Here is a 20,344-nt window from a genome sequence, read left to right as displayed (position 1 = left end):
TGCAATGTAGAACATAGAAACAGGCATCTGACTCATTTTACATCTTCTGCACGTGTTACATAGTGACTCAAACCCACATTTAATGGAAGGAAACTTCTAATGTCATGTGTAGGCCTACAATTTAGGCTAAGTGATTGACCAATCTATTGTTCTCTATGAAGTCCCTTTCTTTCTTTCTTTCTTTCTTTCTTTCTTTCTTTCTTTCTTTCTTTCTTTCTTTCTTTCTTTCTTTCTTTCTTTCTTTGAATTTAGAAAGACACCCTGCACTATATGCTTCAGAGTACATGAAAAAGTCCTTAGTGAGTGCTTAGTAAACATGAGTCTGATCTGTATGGACTCTAGTCAGGTAAATGTAGAGATGAGAGGGCTGGGTGTTTGATTCAGTGTGCAGTGTCTATAAAACTCTATTCTCCATCCCAACACATGCATGCATACATGTGTACACACACACACACACACACACACACACACACACACCAAAACAAAGTGAACAAAAGAAAAAAAAATCCCTAGAAAACAATTCCGCTGTTTTTTTTTTTTTTTTTTTTAAAAAAGAGTCGACAAAATAGTTCCATTACATTTTTCTAGATTGAATGAAGTCTAAGCCCTTATTTGCTAGGATGCAATCTACCGGTACGGAATTCTGTCAGCTACTGTCAGAGTTTATCTGTTTCACATAAGATCTCACTGGCATGGAGCCTCTGACTTTATGGCTTGGTCCACTCTGCTCACTGTGCTGTTCTTAGGTAACCTTGAATGGTTTCTCAAAGGCCAACAATCCTGTGGGAACCTACCACCCTTGGCTAGTTGAACTTTCTCAAGGTTGGTAGACCCAGAGACTTGGGCACAACATTCAGGAGTTACCAGAGAGCCCTGCTTCCTCCCTTGAGCACAGAGTAGGAATGAATATCCTCGAACATGCCCAGGAACAGGAATGTCTTCTGCTAGTGTTGTTATGTAGTTTAAAAGCAAAATATAGGAATGAGAGAAATTGTTAATTTCACTTTTCAGTCCCAAGCAGTCTTATGTTACAAGGACTCAAATAACTAAATGAAGAATAAGTGAGGTTGAAATGCACATTCCACCTCGAGAATTCGTCCTGACACCAGGCTGATTTGTGAGCAATAGTCTTTCATGGGTTCTTGATTCCAAAATGTCCTTGGAACAAGTCACTGCCAATAAGGCTGGGTAAGTGAGAGTGACAAAGGCCTGAAGGGACGTCTAGTTCAGGGACTATATAGCATATACACTACTGTCAAGAGATTTTAAACTCCATCATCTTCCCTGTTCCTTCAGGGTTGGCTTCTCTCATTCTCTTTCAGGCCAGTGGAGGAGCCCTCACTGAGCTGCGAGTGCTTTATCAGCCCAACCGCTGTGCGCTTCTTGAGTCTGCCCTATGTCCTGGTCACACCCTATTTGTTGATCGTCATGGCAAAGTAGCTGACGAGTCGTCTTCAGGCTATGCAGAGCTGTCAAAAGAATTCTTGGTTTTTGTTAAGGTAAACTCGATAAAAATCATCAGGGCTTATAGGTCCAGCCCCGGCTTTCTTCTGCCTTATTGAAAGGTGTGGAGCCGGCGTTTACTGCAGTAATCAGATCTCTTTCCACAAGGGAGGCAATGAGGACATTGCCATTCTGCTTACTGACTTTGGGTGCGGCACTGGGGCTGCATGTTCAGTGGCAGTGAGACTGTGAAGGGAGTAACATCCTGTGCCTAAGGGGGGCTTGCAGGTTAAACTGCAGATCTGAATTCCTAATGGAACCTTAGCAATTCTTGTATTGAGCTTTCCCAACCCTTAGAATCTGTACTCTTTGATTGTTAGATAGATGTGATTCTGACCTAATCCTTATGTCTCTTTTTTTTACAGCATATATATATATATAATATATGTGTATATATAAAAGCTCTCTCTCTACATATATAAGCTATTCTAATATAATACAATACCATAATAATATAGTAACTGTAATTTATAGAATTGCTTATTTGTGTTCCTTTGCAGAAAGCTTTACCATATACAAGACTAATTTTAATAAAATCATCAATATTTTAAGGGTAAAGGCAAAAACTTTCAGGGATATTGTGATTCTTGGCAAATACAGCGTAATTAGTCAAAGGTGGATCATGATTCCAAGCTTGCCATTCAAATAGTTTACCATTATCTATATAAATACTTTCTCACATTATTTTACTCAACAGAGTAATTTTAACTCATCCTAAGTTCAACAGCATTGAAACAAGGTTTTTACTGTGTATACATGTGTTTTACATCAATAAACATGCCATCTTTTTCTATTTAACTCCTTGGGCTTATGATAACATATGATGTAGTTTGACAATACCTTCCCTGAATCTTTTATCATTTTACTAGCTTTGAAAACTAGAAATTGAGTTTAAGAATTAAGATACAAAATTTTAAGGCTGAAACAAAATATTCATCAACATTTTTCTTCTGGAAATGTATCTGTTTTTGCTTCTGTAGAAGCCAAGCCAGGTGTGCTGTTAGAGAGAACAGTATACACCATCTGTTCACATCTGTCCCCACTGCAGCTTGGGTCCCTGGGCTCACTATCCGGGCTTGGTAATTCACTGGAAGGACTCCAGGAGCCAGCTATCATGCTCAGAGTTTCAGCTTATCACGGAAAAAGGATACAGATCACATCTGCACAATGGGAGACATGCAGAGCAGAGCCTCTGAAAAGCTGCAAGCGTAGAGTTGCCCTTGTCCTTTCACAATGGAGTCAGGCAGGGGTGGTTTCTCAGTGCTGGCTTGCAGAGGTGCTTCAGGAACTTTCTTGACCAGGAAAGTTCACTTGAGCAGTGGCGTCCACATTCCACAGCCGAAGGAGTCCATGTGGCTGGGCTTAGTCTCCATGTTCTCAGTAGGTTAACTGGCAAGGTGTGCCACAGTCCACACTGCCACTTTCTGGCTGGCACACAGCTTCCATACACAGTCAGATACTCCTCTCAGACCTGATGCTCTAAGTCTTAGAGATCGCCGGTTATAAACTGAGGTCAAAGCTAAGCCTCTCTGGGTAACATTAATGTCTTTACTACCTCGCTCCCTTCAGCATTAATTTCAGCTGTGTGTCTGTCCCTGAAATAATATTTCCATGACAGTTTTCTAGAGGAATAAACACTCACTGCTTTTCTGTTTGTTTCCTGGAAGGGTGTATTCCTCAACAGTGCTGTGGTTATACTGGCTACAAGCTTGTGTCAGGCCCTGTGTCTACAGCCCAGTGGGACCTGCACTGGAACAGGCGACCAGTCAGAACAATCCTACTGGAGAGTGCACAGAGTCAGTTCTGGGATTTGCATGTTTGAAAGTGTGAAAAATGCACGGATGTATCTGAGGATTAAGGATGGACGCTGTAACGGAACAGTAAGCATCTCTCTTATTTCCCCCAGCAAATGTTTAGGATGTTTTGTGTAATAGCCATAAAGACAGCACTTTCTGAGTGTATTGATTTTATGCTTTATCTACAAATACAGTGGAAATTGGATATTATATGTGGCATGTTGTCTTTGTCTAGTGTTTCAATGAGCGGGGAGGGTAACTATGGGCCTGGTGTACTTAGACAAAGACCAAATCTACAGTGATTTTGAGATATTGTGCACAAACAGAACACTAGGGATTGCATTTGTGCACAAAGTAAATTGTGATGCCAGACTCTGGTTAGAAGATGAGGTCTCCTGCTCTTCCCACCTTACCCTATACCTTCCCTCCCCTTTCCTTACCCTTCCTTTTCAGGCTAGCCTTGAACTCATGAGCCTGTCCTCTTGCCTCAGCCTCCTGAATTCCAGGCTCCCAGGCAGGTGCAGTCACCACACCTGAATGCATGCCTACATTTCTAATGAGGTCTCTGATCTTGCCGCTATGCTATCGCTGGTCTGCAAGCCTACTCCGCAAAGGCAGTCTCTAGAAAGTCCTAGCTTACTGTCTCCCTTCACTTCTTAGTGCCTGGATCCCCACTCCTGGGAACCCCATACATTTTTAGCAAACACTTTTAAATTCTGAGTGAAAGTTAGACATTAGCAATCTTGAGCCTTAGGAAGGCAATTAAAAGTACTATAAAGGAATGATTTTGCTTGGATGAGGGACATATATGATTTTTCTTAAAATTTGAGATAGAGCCTCATTATGTAGCCCTGGTTAGTCTGGAACTTACTATACACACCAGGCTGACCTCAAACAAGGAAATCTGCAGGTCTCTGCCTCTTGAGTGATGGTATCACAGGCATACAGCACCACTCCCTTTAAATGGAAATTAAATTTCTTATCTTTATTCTTATTTGAAATGGTTTAGTTTAAATGAATAGTAGAACTTATAGAAAGAATCTCTGTATATATAGAAGGGGTATTAATTACAATGGCTTGTGGGCTGTGGTCTAGCTAGTCCTGTAACAATGACTGGTTATGAATGGGAAGTCCAAGAATCCACTAATTCTTCAACCCTTATGACTGGATGTCTCAGCTGGTCTTCAGTATACAGTACTCTCTGGAATTCTGAAGAAGCAGACTCTGATGCCTGTGACAGAATGCACTTGTCTGATGTGCCTTTCATGGTAGGGTGGGTTGGTGATAAGGTGATGATTAATTCCTTGTACCCATTTCTGCCTCCAGCTTTCTGATTAAAAAAAAAAAACTGCTCATGAGTGGATATGCATGCTGAGGTTTTAAAGTAGAGCGGACCGGTGGTTTTTCATATATAAAAGTTTAGATTTGTGATTATTTTAAGATATTTATGATTACTTTTTAAAGATAAAAATAAAATGAGTGATTCTCTTTTATTAACTAGAATATGCAGCCCTCCAGTAAAAGAACTGGCTGAGAAAAATACCTTGCTTGCTTACACAGTTAATCTACACATGACAAGTTGCTTGGATATGAATATATGTGGGTTCTTGGGGATAATTTGTTTTTCTTTTGTAATACGTACAGGTTTAATCATGTAAGGGATGTGGAAAACATAATGTTTTCTACTTGTAATCATTGTAGTCATTCACTTAAAAATTAAAATGTAACCACGTTGTAATTTTATACTGCTTGAAAGATTTTTCTAGGGTATATAAGCTGTAAGTGAAAAATTAAGACAACTCTGAAGGGGTACACATGAATAGAGGTAAGAAAAAAATAAAGTAGAGAGAGAGAGAGGGGCGGGGGGGAGATTGAAAGACCCTAAAGGTTTATGAGTGTGTCTTCTAGTGTTTTGTTGACCCTAGAGAGTTAAGTTTTGTCCCACTCTCCAGCCCCAGAGAATTAAGTTTTACTCCCTCAGATAGAGCAGTCAAATTGAGTGACTGAGCGATTAGTTCACTGACTCCATGGCTCCCCCTCAATTCCTGAGCTGCTAAAGGCTGGTGAGTAATGGGGACCTGGTAAGGACAATTGTTCAATGGTAGAGCTGGTGAGTAGTGGGAACCTGGTAAGGAAGGTGTTCAAATTCTTCTTGGAGTCCCCGTGGAATGTTTCTTCATTCTGATTATATGAAAGCTTATCTGTCACTGAAGATCTTTAGAAAAAGAGGGGAAATTTTTAGGTCTTAACCCTTAGTTTAGGTTTGTATCAGGATGGTAGGCAGCTCCTCCTTACGTTTTGACAGTTTGTTTGTTTCGACAGACTAGGAGAATTTTAATCATGACAACACTGTGAAGAAAAGATAAGAGATTCAGTGACGCTCCCCCCCGCCCCCGTGCCAAGTCTATCTTCAGGACACTAACATGAATGTTAAGTTTGGAGGAGAGAGCTAGAGCTGTACATAATTAAGCGGTGTTGGTCAGAGTATGATCTGGTTGACCTTTGTCTCAGTTCTGGTGCCGAAAGGTGTAATCATTGTTTAGGTCTTGTTCAAGCAACCTTGTTGTTGAGATTTCCTGAGTGAGGCCTCCCTGTTATATCTGGAAGACACAGTCTTTCAGGAGCCCTCATGAATCCTTCTGTCCCTCTTCAGTGAGCTGTAGGTGTAGTTGTATACATATCGATTGGGCCTGGGCACATCATAGTCAGTTTTTTCTTTTTCTGAATTTTGATCAGTATTATCAGTAGTGGCTTTCTGTAATGGTCTCTGTCCATGGCAAAAAAAGAATAGAATGCAGTTTGGATATATATATATATATACATACATACATATATTAGATGTTTTAGTATCTTGTTCCCTATTAGCCACATTGCTGTGATTCAGAGGAGTCGCCGCTGGGTGGGACTATTGACTGCTTTCTTTTCTTTTCTTGGCAGCTTACTCCAGCACTTTTAATATTTTGTTTTTTGAAACAGGTTTTTTTTTTGTTTTGTTTTGTTTTTTTTTTGTTTTTTTTTTTTTTGTTTGTAGCTTTGGATTCTGTCTTGGAACTAGGTCCTGTATACCAGGCTGGCCTCAAACTCACAAAGATCTGCCTGCTTCTGCCTCCCGAGTGCTGGGTTTAAAGGTGTGTGCCTCCAGCACCTGGCTCTAGCACTTTTTTACATCCTCAGTGAGGATGCTTTTTGGTCAGATTCAGCTCAAACCCTTTGAATTCTATGTCCAAAATGCATGGTGCCTTCAGCAATCAAATTGTACCTTCAACTTCTGGGGAGCAACCAAGGGCAACAACAACAGATTATTTTGTTTCTAGAGTTAAAAAATATCTGACTACTTCCCTTGAGCATTTTCTGCATGTTATAATATATTTAATAACTAGGTTTGGTTATGTGACTTGACGTTCTTCATGGAATGTTTTGGCAGTGGGTTTCTGTAGCTAAGACGCTGTGTTCCTTTCCCCCTGTGGCTATTAATGTGTAGCAGTGAAGAACATCATTTCTCTCCTTGTATCTGACAGGCATCATTAGACTTTTTCTAGAATGGCACTGCATTTGAAAACAATGAGAACATTACCATAATTACTGTAGTTTGTGTATATTTAGAGACTGAGGCAAAGTATGCTTACTGTCTCCAAGGGGCTATAAATGTGCTTTGAGGTAAATAGTAATGCATGCTCATATCACTATGCCTTAAAAGCCCAAGAGTGCCTGGTGTTGACTGTTGCTTCACAAATTGCTTACTGCGTTAAATTGAATTAAATAAAAGCATTCCTGTTTCCAACGCTCTTGCCAGCATACATCCGAGAACATTTCTTAGAGGTAAACATATCTTTAAACCAAGTGATATTGATTCTGTTACAATTGTTCCTGTTTCTGTCACTAGAAAATGTTTATTCTGTAGGAGTAAATCACTTTAATAGGTTTTGATGTAGTAGAGATTAGGTTCATAGCAAACAACACGCAGTTCACGGGGGACGGTTTAAGAAGAGACAGCCTCAGAACAGCATGGGTTGAGCTCACCGTCTCACTAAGAATGAATGCAAATAAAAAGAGCTGTCAGAGTAGAAAGCAAACAAGATTAGGGTACTAAGTTGGTACAGGCAATATCTTGCATTGTCAGGATGCTGGTGAAGATAACAGTTCAGTTTGAAGAAACTAAAACTATTCTATCATTGATGATTTATCTATTTTTTCCCTTCAATCAAAAGATACTTGAAAATAATAAAAACTTCAGGGTAACTCATGTCTTTAAGAAGTTGAAATAGTATGCATGCACACTTGAGTGAGCCTGCATACACATGCTTTGTCTAAGTGAGTTCTGATTAACTGTGCACAATGTTAGACCAGTGGAGTACAAAGTATGACACCTAATCAGAGTTTTACTTGGTTTTAGGAAAGTACTTATGATCATATTTTACCTAGTCAAACATTTTAAAAGAAATCGATTTAATAAAGTCCTATTTGTGTATAGCCATATGCAACCTAAAATACTTCAGTTAACTTTTTTATCAAATGTCTTCACATTTAATGCTACTATAGACCACAGGCTACATATTAGTTTTTCAGTATATGCAGAGGGCCTTGAAGATAGCAACAATGATTTTATTATCAGAATCACACAGATTTGCTGAAGGAATATCACATCAAGTGATTCATCTTGGAAGAAAAGGCTGATTGGAACATTAGTGATATTGAATGTACAGAATCTACATTAATAGAATGAAAAAGACATAGTAGCTTTATTTATTAAATACCCCACATTTAGAAGCCTTACCACTGGTAGGTGCTCAACAAATACTAAATAAAAGAGAAGTTAAAAATGTCACTTTGGAGGAAGTCACTAGGACTTTTTCTTTACTAAATAACCACAAGAACATAGTCATAGATGCAAAACCTGCCCCTGCTACCCTACAGTGGCTTCATGTTGTAATATGAGTGGCAGGGCTGCGTCCCCGGCACCCGGCCGCCCACATGGCTAGCTTATGCCCCGAAATAATTACACGGAAACTGTATTCTTTTAAACACTGCCTGGCCCATTAGGTCCGGCCTCTTATTGGCTAGCTCTTACATATTGATCTAACCCATTTCTAATATTCTGTGTAGTACCACGAGCTGGCTTACCAGGGAAGATCTTAACCTGCGTCTGTCTGGAGTGGGAGAATCATGGCGACTCCCTGACTCGGCTTCTTTCTCCCAGCATTCTGTTCTGTTTACTCCACCCACCTAAGGGCTGGCCTATAAATGGGCTAAGGCAGTTTTCTTTATTAGTTAACCAATGAAAGCAACAGATAAAATACAAGAACCACCTCCATCAGCTTCATGTAGTCTGTTAGTTTTGTTAACATGAAGAGGCTACATAATAACCTTTTGTAGATAGAATGAACATACTTTCTGTTCAGTTAATATTGGGTTAGAGGTAAAGTAGAGTTTTTTTCTTTTTTAAAAAGGGACTGAAGGAAACTATGATGTTGTAAAATTTAGTTATATTAAATTTAATTCTCAGATTTTCATTTGAAGGATAGAAATTGCATTCCCTGAGGTGCCACTAAAAATATGTATGCAACCATAATCTAGAGAAAATAGAAAACCCCAAATCCCATTTAAGTTATTATTCAACTGCTTATTTAAAGGCTTGAAGAGAGGATTGATTTGGATAGTAGTCAGGAGAAGTTTCCTGGATGATGATTTTTAGAGAGAATAATCCTACTTTTCATTATCACAGGAGAGAGAAAAAGGCCTTACTCAAACCACTTACACTGGCACAACAGAGATTTTTGACAGTATGAACAAACAGTCGAGCCTTGTGGGGCGGTAGAGGCGGCCTGTTTGCAGAGCTGTGGTAAATGAAGTAAGGCACACCTTTCCCTTGTTTAGTTTTACTTAAAAGAGTGATAACAGGCAGTTAGACTCCAGTGTGAGAAGAGCAACAGTACAAGGTGGTGCACGCGTTGATGTTGGCAGGGAAGATGCGTCTCTGGGAAAGGTTCTCTAAATTGTGCAAGTCAAGGGCAACTTTCTGAGCCCTTCAGTACAATGTGACATCAATATTCAGTAGGAAAGCCGTGCTGTGTTTGAGAGCAAAATAAAGCCCATAAATTTGGTATCTGTGCAGAAATTGAGTTTATTTACAGAAGACCTAAGGTTTAGAAGAATGATTAGATTATAAAAATAAAACACAGTTTGACTAAAATCTACACTATACTTAAGTACATGAATAGTCTGAGTACATGCTTGCTGTTTAATTGATCTGCTTAATTTTTCCCTCTAAAATAGTGTATTTTGTAAAATAGTATCTTGGTTCCCTTGACCAGTTCAATGATTAATCTATTATAGGTCAGTAATAAAAATGACACTTACCCACATGCTTATTTACCTTATTAGATTATCTGGTTGTTAATTTCACTTCTTCCTTGGTTATCTAGATGCAAAACTTGAAAAAAGTTCGTAAAGTCAAAGGCTGGTATCACAGGATTCTATTCTGCCGACCAATGCTAGTTTCTGGTATTAATAATTTTGTTTCTGCACAGAAACACATTAGAAAAGATCACAGTGGCCAAATGTGAAACAAGTTGTGTAATAAATAATAATACAAGTGATTATAACTCTAAATCTGAAAGGAATATTCATAAATAAATGAGAAGTTTCAAAACTCTATGTAGAAGAATTCTAAGTGAATTGTGTAAGCTATTGTGTGTTCTGAATATGAAGTGTTTCCCATGAGCTCATGTATTTGAATTTGCTACCCAGATGCCAGTGCAGTTTGGGAAAGTTATGAAATCTTTAGAAGATGGTGCCTCGCTGAAGAAAATATGTTACTGGGGTGGCTTTGAGATTTTACAATCTGGACCCACTTCTTGTCCTCCTTTTTCTGAGTTTAGATTCAGTGAGAACAATCATCTCCCTGCTCCTGCTTGCATGCCCTTGTTGCCTGTGGCCATGTCTTTACCAAAGCCACAATAAACCCATTCTCCTTTAATTTTTCTTAGGTTGGGAAATTTCAGGTTGGAACAAGATAGAAGAAACTTGCATAGGTGGTCTGGCTCCAAGGAAATGAAACATGATTCCCTATATCTCAGGCTCAGGCTTGGCATAACAATTTTCTTCTTGTGCGAACAGTATGCAAATTTGACAGTGTAAAACCCTTATGGTGGAGAAGTTTGTTAGTTGTCTCCTCTGTAGTCTTCCTATATTCTATATATCCTATAATCATGAGAAAAACAGATACATTTTAAAAGTGAGCATCCCACCAAACCATTGACCAATATTTCTGAAAATTCCATGGTTGTCAGAGTCAAGGGGAGTCTGATAAACTTACTGCCAAGTCGAACCCATGGAGACATGAAGGCTGATGGGGTATACAGACGGTATATTGGAGTAGGAATGGGCACTGGGCTGTCATAAAAGAAATACCCCTATAGTATCTCTTAATAATGCTTCAGTGTTGACTCATTCATTGTAATAAGCACAAATAAGATGGTGACGGCTGCAGAAAGGTGTGATTGATATACCATCTTTCTGAGTTTTTTGAAAATTTAAGGTTCTTTTAAAAAGTCAAGTTCACTAAAAAGAAATATTAAATAAAGGAGTAGCCCAAGGCTCCATACTGGAGGAAAAGAGAAGGAATGAGGTTCTTTAGACTGTTATTTAAAGACTACAAAATAATGCATAACTGGGTAAATGCTAAAACTATTTTTGGAGACATAAAGGGAATGTGTTAAAGAGCTAGCTCTAAAGACCTTTGCAATATATTCATAAGCCTTCTGTGACTTCCATGGCGTAATGTAACAGGAAGGCCGCTTGTTTGTCCCGGCCACCCGGCTAGCTTAGCCCCAAAATAACCACACAGAAATTGTACTAATGAAATCACTACATGGCCCATTAGCTCTAACTTCTTATTGGCTAACTCTTACATATTAATTTAACCCATTTCTATCAATCTGTGTATCCCATGAGGTTGTGGCCTACCAGCAAAGTCTCAGCATGTCTATGTCCAGTGGCGGGTCCATGTCATCTTCTGACTCTGCTCTCTTCCTCCCAGCATTCCCTTTAATTTCCCCTGCCTACTTAAGTTCTGCCCTGTCAAGGGCCCAAAGCAGTTTCTTTATTAACCAATGAAAGCAACACAAAGACAGAAGGGCCACCTACACTAGTGTAGGATAAGGCCTGAACTCCAGTGCATCAGCTGAGCTGACTTCTACAATTCCATTGCCCCCTTGCCATGGACCCATACCAAAAGCTTGTTTAGTGACCTTTGCCAAAACTTTCCTAAACCCAGTTTCCTCACCTAATTCATTTGGTCTTAGTTAACACTACCTCTTCTCCTGGATGACTTATTTCTTCCCAAATTTAGTGTCATTCTTTTGTATTTCCCAAGCCCCAGGAACTTGTTTCTACTCCATTACACTTCACGCTATTCTTATCTTTCTTTGTGGTGGTTTTTGGTGCTTGACCATGGACAAGCCAAGCAAAAACAGAAGAAAGTAGACATTCATTAACTCATATTTGTAAGACACGGACAGATACTTGTTTCTTACTGACAGCAACCTAACATTTGAACTAAGACGAGTTTAGAATCTTCTATTATAAATAAAATAATTGCTAAAAGAAACTAATTCATTCTCACAAAACTCATTTTCTAGAACTCTTAAATCTTACAACGTATTTTTCAAAGCTCCAAATAGCGAAATGTTTTCTAATATTATGAATATCTTAAAAGGCAGAGGCAATATCAGTTATTACTAGTAGGCTTCTAATCTTGACTCTTTTTTTTGTTTTGTTTTGAGACAGTGTTTCTCTCTGCAGACTTGCCTGTCCTGGAAGTCACTATGTAGAACAGGCTGGCCTCAAAGTCACAGAGGTCCACTTGTCTCTACCTTCCAGCTCTGGGATTAAAGGTGTGCACTATCAGAGCCTGACTTGAATGTTCTACTGACATTCTTTAAATACTTTGTGCCTACTTGAACATTCAACCTTGAAATTGTAGCAGTCACACTTGAAATTAGCACATGGTTTACACTGTGAATGACCGTGTGATCAAAGTAGCTCCTTTTCTGTCCTTTAGAGCACTGTTACATCACACATTAGATCACTTTTGGTGACAGTACCATAAGATAGTAATGGAACTATTACATGCCTCCCACCTGGTGACATATTTATAATGTTATAATGTGACATTATTTGTGTCTGTGGTGATAGTAGTGTAAACCAGCCTGTGCTGCCAGTTGCATAAAAGTATAGAGATTCAATTATAATGGTACACAAAACTTGGTAATGAGGATAAACTATTGTGATTGTGTGTGTTTACTTACCATGTACAACTACATTAGAGTGTATTTTTTCTTACATCTGAAAGTTTGCTATAAAAACAGTATGATTATATAACTTAGCCTCATACATGCTTCCCCCATCTCCATTACTCCCTGAATTGTCTCTTAGTGATACAAGCTATTGCAGTATTTTCTCTCATGCCTCATTGGTTCTCATTGATAACCATGGCCATAGAAGTAATAGGCTGTACAATATATATGCCGCACACACACACATTTGTATAAAAGAATTCTGTGATGTTCTAACAATGGTTAATGAACTACAGATGCATTTATTAGAATGTGTCCTTGCCATGAAGCAATGTATGACTTTATTTTTAAAGGGTTAAATAGATATTGTAATCTATGTTCATTTTTTGGCAGTGAGAAACCCTGAAATGAATACCATGCTGTAACCTCTCCTTAGGCAGAGTTCCTCAGTGATTGGAGTCCTTTGTTCTGTACGTTCTTTTTGGTCATTGTATGGTCTCTGTTTCTAGACTTTATGAAAAAAAGTTTTAAAAGGCTTCAGATTTAAGTAGATGGCTTGAAAAGGAAGGAAAGTATTATTGAGAATGGGGGTTTCTAGTTCTGTCCAGTGTTTACCCACATTTGTGAAATAATGTCCTGTTGATTGCAGGGCACTGGAGATACGGATTGTCATTTTAAAATCAAGAGGAACCTTGAAAACGTGTCTGTAAGTCTGGAATCCCTGAAGAGTCCAGGACTGTTTGTTGGACTTCAACCAGATGGACAGGCCAAACCAGTCATTTACACTAAAGACGAGAGTGTTTGCTTCTACCCACGTGTCATCCAGTGTATGTTCACTTCAAGTTGTTTGGCTTTATGAGGGTCTGTGTAGAATGTCTGAAACTTTCTCTGCAGTTTTAATAAGAAGATACCTATCCTTAGACTGTTTCTTTATAAAAACGCTAAAAGTGCTGTGAGAAAGACAATGAAGACTTCCCCTCAAGTTTCCAAGTAATTAATATAAAGTACAGAGCTTTGGATGTCTTGAAGCCCTTCATAAACATAAATTGTGTGTGCACACAGCTGTAGCTTTGTCGAGCTGACACAGAACCAGCCAGCACAATTAATTCCATGTCAACTTGACAATCAAGCATATCGCTCTTAAGCTATAACTTTTCCCTTCTTGTTCATTCCCAAGATCACACATTACTATCGATATCATAGTATAAAATGCCCCAACTTTTAAAAGACCCACAGTCTTTAAAAATTTAAACACCTCAAAGTTCAAAGTCTCTTTAAAATATCCAAAGTCTCTTTCAAAATTCAGTTTCTGTTAAAACTTGAAAATCTGCTCAAAAGTTCAACATCTCTCAACTGTGGAATCCTACAAAGAAAAAAGTAAAATATTCTTTAATTCTGAGAGGGAAGCACCAGGGCACATTCACAATCAGATCAAAGAAAAACCAAACTCCCAACAGTGTAAATAACTCATTGTCAAATGCCTGGGTTTCGCTCTTGATCTCCTAGGCTCCTCCAAAGGACCTGGGTCACTTCTCAGGCTCGGCTCTTTGCGGCACACACAATTTAACTTCTAAGCTTAGGCTGTGTCCACTCTATAGCTTCTGCTGTTTTTGGCAGTCCCGTGGTGGTGACATATTAAAAAAGCTGGCATCTCTGCTACAGTTGGGCTTCACTTTCACTAATGGCCTTCCAACCTGCCACACAGTTCCAAGTCACATTGCTCTCCATGACCCTCTTGAGCCATCAAACTCAGTACCACTTGTGTAACTCTTACATCACTAATGTCTGCTGCCAGCATTAAGTACAACCTTGACTGACTCTGGGACTCAGCCTCGGTATGTTCACTCTGAGGAAATACTTTCCAGAAGTTTTCAAGTTATCAATGATGTTAGTCTTCTTTTCTTCTTCTTCTTCTTCTTCTTCTTCTTCTTCTTCTTCTTCTTCTTCTTCTTCTTCTTCTTCTTCTTCTTCTTCTTCTTCTTCTTCTTCTTCTTCTTCTTCTCCTTCTCCTTCTCCTTCTCCTTCTCCTCCTCCTCCTCCTCCTCCTCCTCCTCCTCCTCCTCCTCCTCCTCCTCCTCCTCCTCCTCCTCCTCGTGTTGATTTCTTAGTTCCAGCTAACCAGCATCAATTGTCTCAGCAAAGACAAGGTATTACTGTAGTGGTTCTGATATTTTGTTAATCACAACCCATTTTTCAAGCCCAAATGACTAGATTCTTAATTAAAGATATGCAATAGCTCCAATAGAGTCTTCAAGAAACCCTCCCACTTTCCTCAGAACTTCACAAACCAGGTGTCTACCATCTGCATTCCCTTCAATATTCTCATCTTTCAACCTCCCACAGAACAGTACAGCAAACTTTGAACACCCTGTGGCTTTTTTTTTTGCATTTTGAAAATTTATTTTTTAATTCATTTTACATTCCAACCACAGTTCTCCCTCCCACCTCTCCTCCCATACCCCTCATCACATCCCCCCAGCCCACCCCCATCCACTCCTGCCAAAGGGTAAGACCTCCCGTGGAGAGTAAGCAAAGCCTGGGAGCTCAAGACTAGTGCTTGGCTATGGATCTCTACATCTGGTTCCACCGGTACTGGATAAAGGCTTGATGATGACAGTTGGGGTAGTCACCAATCTGATTACAGGGTAAGGTCAGTTCAGGTGCCTTGTCCACTATTGCTAAGATTCTTATCTGGGGTCATCCTTGAGGATTCCTGGGAATTTTCTTAGGTTTCTCCCTAACTCCATAATGGCTCCCTATATCAAGATACATCTTTCATTGCCCTCTGACTCCATCTGTACTCCAACATTGCCATTCCATTCTTTCCTATTTTCATTCCCCATCTCCTCCTATCACTCCCCATCCCTCCCAGTTTACCCAGGAGATCTCATGTAATTTCCCTCCCCAGGGCAATCCATGCATCCTTCTTAGGGTCCCCCTTGCTCCTTAGCTTCTCTAGAGCTGTGGACTGCAGCATGACCACCCTTTGCTTTACATCTGGTATCTACTTAGAAGTGAGTACATGCCAGCAGGGCCCATGAGAGTTACAGCAGGTAACAACTGGGGTTCAGCTAGCAACCTATCAGAGGAATGCTTATCTGATGGAAATTGATCCTGTCCAGACAAGGCCAGCAGGACCATCAACTCTGGAAAGTGTTGCTCACTTTTGCTAAAGCAGGTTGGTGTCTCCCTAATACCTGCATTGTAGTGTGTAATCTCATGTGATGTGTATGTATAATTTCATGATTGCATCTCAATCTTATGGGCACTTATATCTGTGAGTGTTCAGGAAGATGACTGTTTATTTGACTATATATTTTTGTTATATATAAAATATATGCATATAATATAAGCTGGAATATGCTTTATAGCTAGATCTATTTGTCCCTTGATGATTATAGACACTTAAAAGCATGCTTTGTTTCTTTTTACTCAGACTAAAATAAGAAAATAACAATTTCTCCTCAGTCCAACACAAACTGTACATAAATAGCTAATTTTTACCTTAGAGCAAGTTCAAACTAGACTAATGGCTTTTTATAAATATATCATAAGTGTAAAACCTTACAACTATGCACAAGGTCAGAACCTCAGATGTCCAACTATAGTTACTAAAGAAAAGTATGCCAATTTTTTGCTTTCTAAGTCTGTTAACAAAAGGCCTACATCTCAAACTTATCTCAGTGGACAATGAACTTCTGGCCCTCTGGTCACTTCTGTGGACCTTTGTTCTGGACCTTTGTGTTGCCATGGAAATGATTCAAATCCCTATTATTTGGCCTAGGAATGTATTTTTGACCAACGAGAAACAACTATTGTATTTTCTTTATTGCTTCAAGGCTCCTAGGGAAAAGAGAGTTTGGTGGCTATGAGAAGAAGCTAGGAATGGTTAGAAGTAGGACAAGAGAATTAAAATAGACACTAAACAATAAAGAAACTTTTACAAAGTATGGAGTGAAAGAGATTCATGCTCTGCCCTCAGATCCCAAGCCCCTCACTTGCCATAGCACCCTCTTTGTACCCTGAGGGAGCATTGAGGATGGACTTCAAAAGTTCCCATTACATACATATAGTTTTTGTCTTTCTGAGTCTGGGTTACCTCACTCGGGAAATTTTTTTCTAGTTCAATCCATTTGTCTGAAAATTTCATGATGTCATCATATTTTGCAGCTGAGTAATACTTTGTTGTGTAAATGTACCACATTTTCTTTATCTGTTCTTTGGTTGAGGGACATCCATGTTTTTTCCATGTTCTGGCTTTTATGAATAAAGCTGCTATGAACATTGTTGAACAAGTGTCTTTGTGGTATGATTGAGCATCCTTTGGGTATATGCCCAAAAGTAGTATTACTGAATCTTGAGTTAGATTGATTCCCAATTTTCTGAGAAATCACCATACTGATTTCCAAAGTGGATGTATAAGTGTGCACTCCCATCAGCAGTGGAGGAGTGTTCCCTGTACTCCACATTCTTTCCAACTAAGCTGTCCTAAGTATTTTTTATTTCAGCTGGTCTGACAGATGTAAGATGGTATCTCAGAGCCATTTTGACTGCATTTACCTGATTGCTAAGGATGTTGAACAATTCCTTTAAATGTCTTTCAGCCATTTGAGATTCTTCTGTTGAGAAATCTCTATTAAGATCTGTACCTATTTTTTTTAAATTAGATTATTTGTTATTTTGATGTTTAGTTTCTTGAGTTTTCTTTATATGTCTTAGAACTCAGTCCTCTGTCAGATGTGGGGTTGGTGAAGATATTTTTCCATTCTGTAGTATGTAATTTTGTCTTATTGACAGTGTCCTTTGCCTTACAGAAGCTTTCAGTTTCAGGAGGTGACATTTATTGATTTTTGTTCTCAGTGTCTGTGGTGTTATATTTGGGAAGTAGTTTACTGTGTCCATATATTCAAGGCTACTTGCCACCTTCTCTTCTGTCAGGGTCATTGTACCTGGATATATGTTGAGGTCTTTGATACACTTGGACTTTAGTTTTGTGCATAAGGATAGATATGGATCTATATGCAAGCTTCTATATGTTGACATCCAGTTATATGAGCACCATTTGTTGAAGATGCTTTCTTTTTTCAATTGTATATTTTTAGTTTCTTTGTCAAAAATAAGATGTTCATTGATGTGTGGATTAATGTCAGGGCTTCAGTTAGATTCCACTGATCCACACAACTGTTTTTATGCCAATACCAAGTAGTTTTTATCCATATAATTCTATAGTAGAGTTTAAATTTAGGGATGTTGATGCCTCTAGAAGTTTCTTTATTGTACAGGATTGTTTTAGCTATCCTGGTTTTTGTTGTTGTTGCTTTTCCATATGAAGTTGAATACTGTTCTTTCAAGATCTGTGAAGAGTTGTGTTGCCATTTTGATGGGAATTGCATTGAATCTGCAGATTGCTTTTGGTAAGATGGTCATTTTTATTATGTTGATTCTATCTAACCAAGAACATGGGAGATCTTTCCATTTACTGATACCTTCTTCAGTTTCTTTCTCAAAGACTTAAAATTCCTGTCAAACAGGTCTTTCACTTATTTGGTTAGAGTTACCTGAAGATGTTTTGTACTTGTTGCTATTTTAAAGGGTGGTGTTTCTCTGATTTCTTTCTTGACCAGTTTATCATTTGTATATAGGAGGGTTATTGATTTTGTTTGGTTAATCTTGTATTCTGCCATATTAATAAAGGTATTTATCAGTCGTAAGAGTTCTCTAATAGAATTTTTGTGATCACTTATATATGCACTATCATATCATTTGCAAATAGCAGAAGTTTGCCTCTTCTTTTCCAATTTGTATCCTCTGTATCTCCTTTTGTTTTCTTATTGTTCTAGTTGGAACTTAGATTACTACATTGAACAGGTAAGGAGAGAGTGGACAGCCTTGTCTTGTTCCTGATTTTAGTGGAATCATTTGGAGTTTCCCCTCATTTAAATTGATGTTGGCTGTCAGCTTGCTATAAATTGCCTTTATTATGTTTATGAAGGTTTCTTGTATCCCTGATCTCTCCAAAATCTTCATCACGAAGGGGTGGTTGATTTTGTCAAAGATTTTTTTCAGCATCTAATGAGATGGTCAGGTTTTTTTTCTCTTTCTGTTTATTCATATGCTAGATAAGAATGACAGATTTTTGTATGCTGAACACTCCCTGCATCCCTGGAATGAAGCCTACTTGATCATGGGCCTAGAGACTGGGCTGTCCAGGTAGGAGGCCAGTCACTCACCTCTTGGTCCAGTTGGTGCAGGTGGTGTCTGTTCCCAGTGGCTATTCTAGCCCAACATTTCAGTGTTCTTCCACAACTGTCCCTCAAATCATGTGATCAGTACTATTACAGCAACACACAATGATTCTGCTACCAATCTCTGTCTCACTTAGAGTTACTCTTGCTGTGATGTAACACCGTGACCAAAAGCATCTTGGGAAGAAAAGGGTTTATTTCACTCATGTTTCCGTGTGATCTCTCTCTCCTCTCTCTCTCTCTCTCTCTCTCTCTCTCTCTCTCTCTCTCTCTCTCTCTCTCTCTCTCTCTCTGTCATCAGTTCATCCTCAAAAGCTGAGCAGGAGCTGACAAAGCAGAAATGTGGAGGTGGAAGTTGATGCAGAGGCCATGGAGGAGTGCTGCTTACTGCCTTGCTCAGCCTGCTTTCTTATAGAATTCAGTACCCGCACCCGAACCCACTTACAAATTGACTCCACCTTCCACATCAATCACTAATTAAGAAAATACTCTACGGACTTGCCTTCATATAGCCAGATCTTCTAGAGCCATTTTCTCAATTGATGTTCCCTCCTCTTAGCGGGCTCTGTCTTGTATCAAGTTGACTTAAAACTAGGCAGCACAGTGCATATGGAATATTTTACTTTAAAGAATATTTCTATGTAATCTAAGAGAGAGTAAAGTTCTTGAAATGTTTAGCTTATAGCTAGTAATTTTTAAATTTTCCATTTTTAAAGAAACAGTGAGGCAGTGTGCCTGTTCTAATGGGAACTCGCCAAATCCAGCTGGACCGGGACTGAATGAGCATGTGATCAAACCGGACTCTCTGTTTGTGGCTGACAATGGGGGCTGACTGAGAAGCCATTGATAAAGGCACTGGGACTTGTTTTTAAGGCATGTTCTGGCTTTTGGGGACCTAGTCTATATGGATGCCCAGCTCCCTAGGCCTGAATGTAGGGGGGAGGGCCTTGGACTTCCCACAGGGCAGGGTTCCCTGCCCTCTCTCAAGCAGGGGTGGGAGAGGGAGGAGGGGGTGTGGGGGAGCTGGAGGGGATTGGAAGGAGGGAAGGAAGTGTAAATAATTGAATGGAAAAAAAAAGAAACAGTGCAGGATACAGATTATTAAGGTAAAAACAAATGGGATTTGGTTTTAAAATAAAATGTAGGGGAAAGGAGTTTGAGAATAAGAAATAAGTGGAGATATTCTGGAATAGTTTCTCATACATCTGAGTTCAGATTCTTTACAAATTAAGGATTTGAGAACTTAATTTAAATAATTTTTTTTTTTTTAAGTTTGATGCATACCGACTTGAGCAAAGGGACCCAAGCAGTAGCAATATTGCATTTTAAGATTGTCTCAAAGACGTTACCTGCTTCTTTCTAAATATTGCCTAGTGTTGTTTCATGGTTTTTGATTCAACCAAATTCTAGCTCTTTTAAGTCAATGTGAATTTTATATGAATTTTAGCTTCTATCTCTTTTTAGAGTGTACTTATTTTTCTCTCAAGCGTTTGTGTGTTTCAGG

At 39.0% G+C, this 20,344-nt stretch overlaps 1 protein-coding gene across 1 annotated transcript in view; it reads left to right on the top strand.

Annotated features, from left to right (window-relative positions):
• Positions 1-20,344, top strand: part of Rp1 (RP1 axonemal microtubule associated) — a 137,703-nt gene that overhangs the window by 76,804 nt on the left and 40,555 nt on the right. The window contains exons 14-16 of the mRNA XM_057790865.1: positions 1,323-1,499; positions 3,171-3,383; positions 13,245-13,422. Of these exons, the coding sequence (XP_057646848.1) occupies positions 1,323-1,499; positions 3,171-3,383; positions 13,245-13,422 (568 nt within the window). The remainder of the gene's footprint in view (positions 1-1,322; positions 1,500-3,170; positions 3,384-13,244; positions 13,423-20,344) is intronic.

The sequence above is a fragment of the Chionomys nivalis genome, chromosome 16 (assembly GCF_950005125.1).
Source record: "Chionomys nivalis chromosome 16, mChiNiv1.1, whole genome shotgun sequence".
Taxonomy (NCBI): Eukaryota; Metazoa; Chordata; class Mammalia; order Rodentia; family Cricetidae; genus Chionomys; species Chionomys nivalis.
The sequence above is the reverse complement of the archived record's forward strand: the minus strand, read 5'-3'. Positions and strand labels throughout refer to the sequence as shown.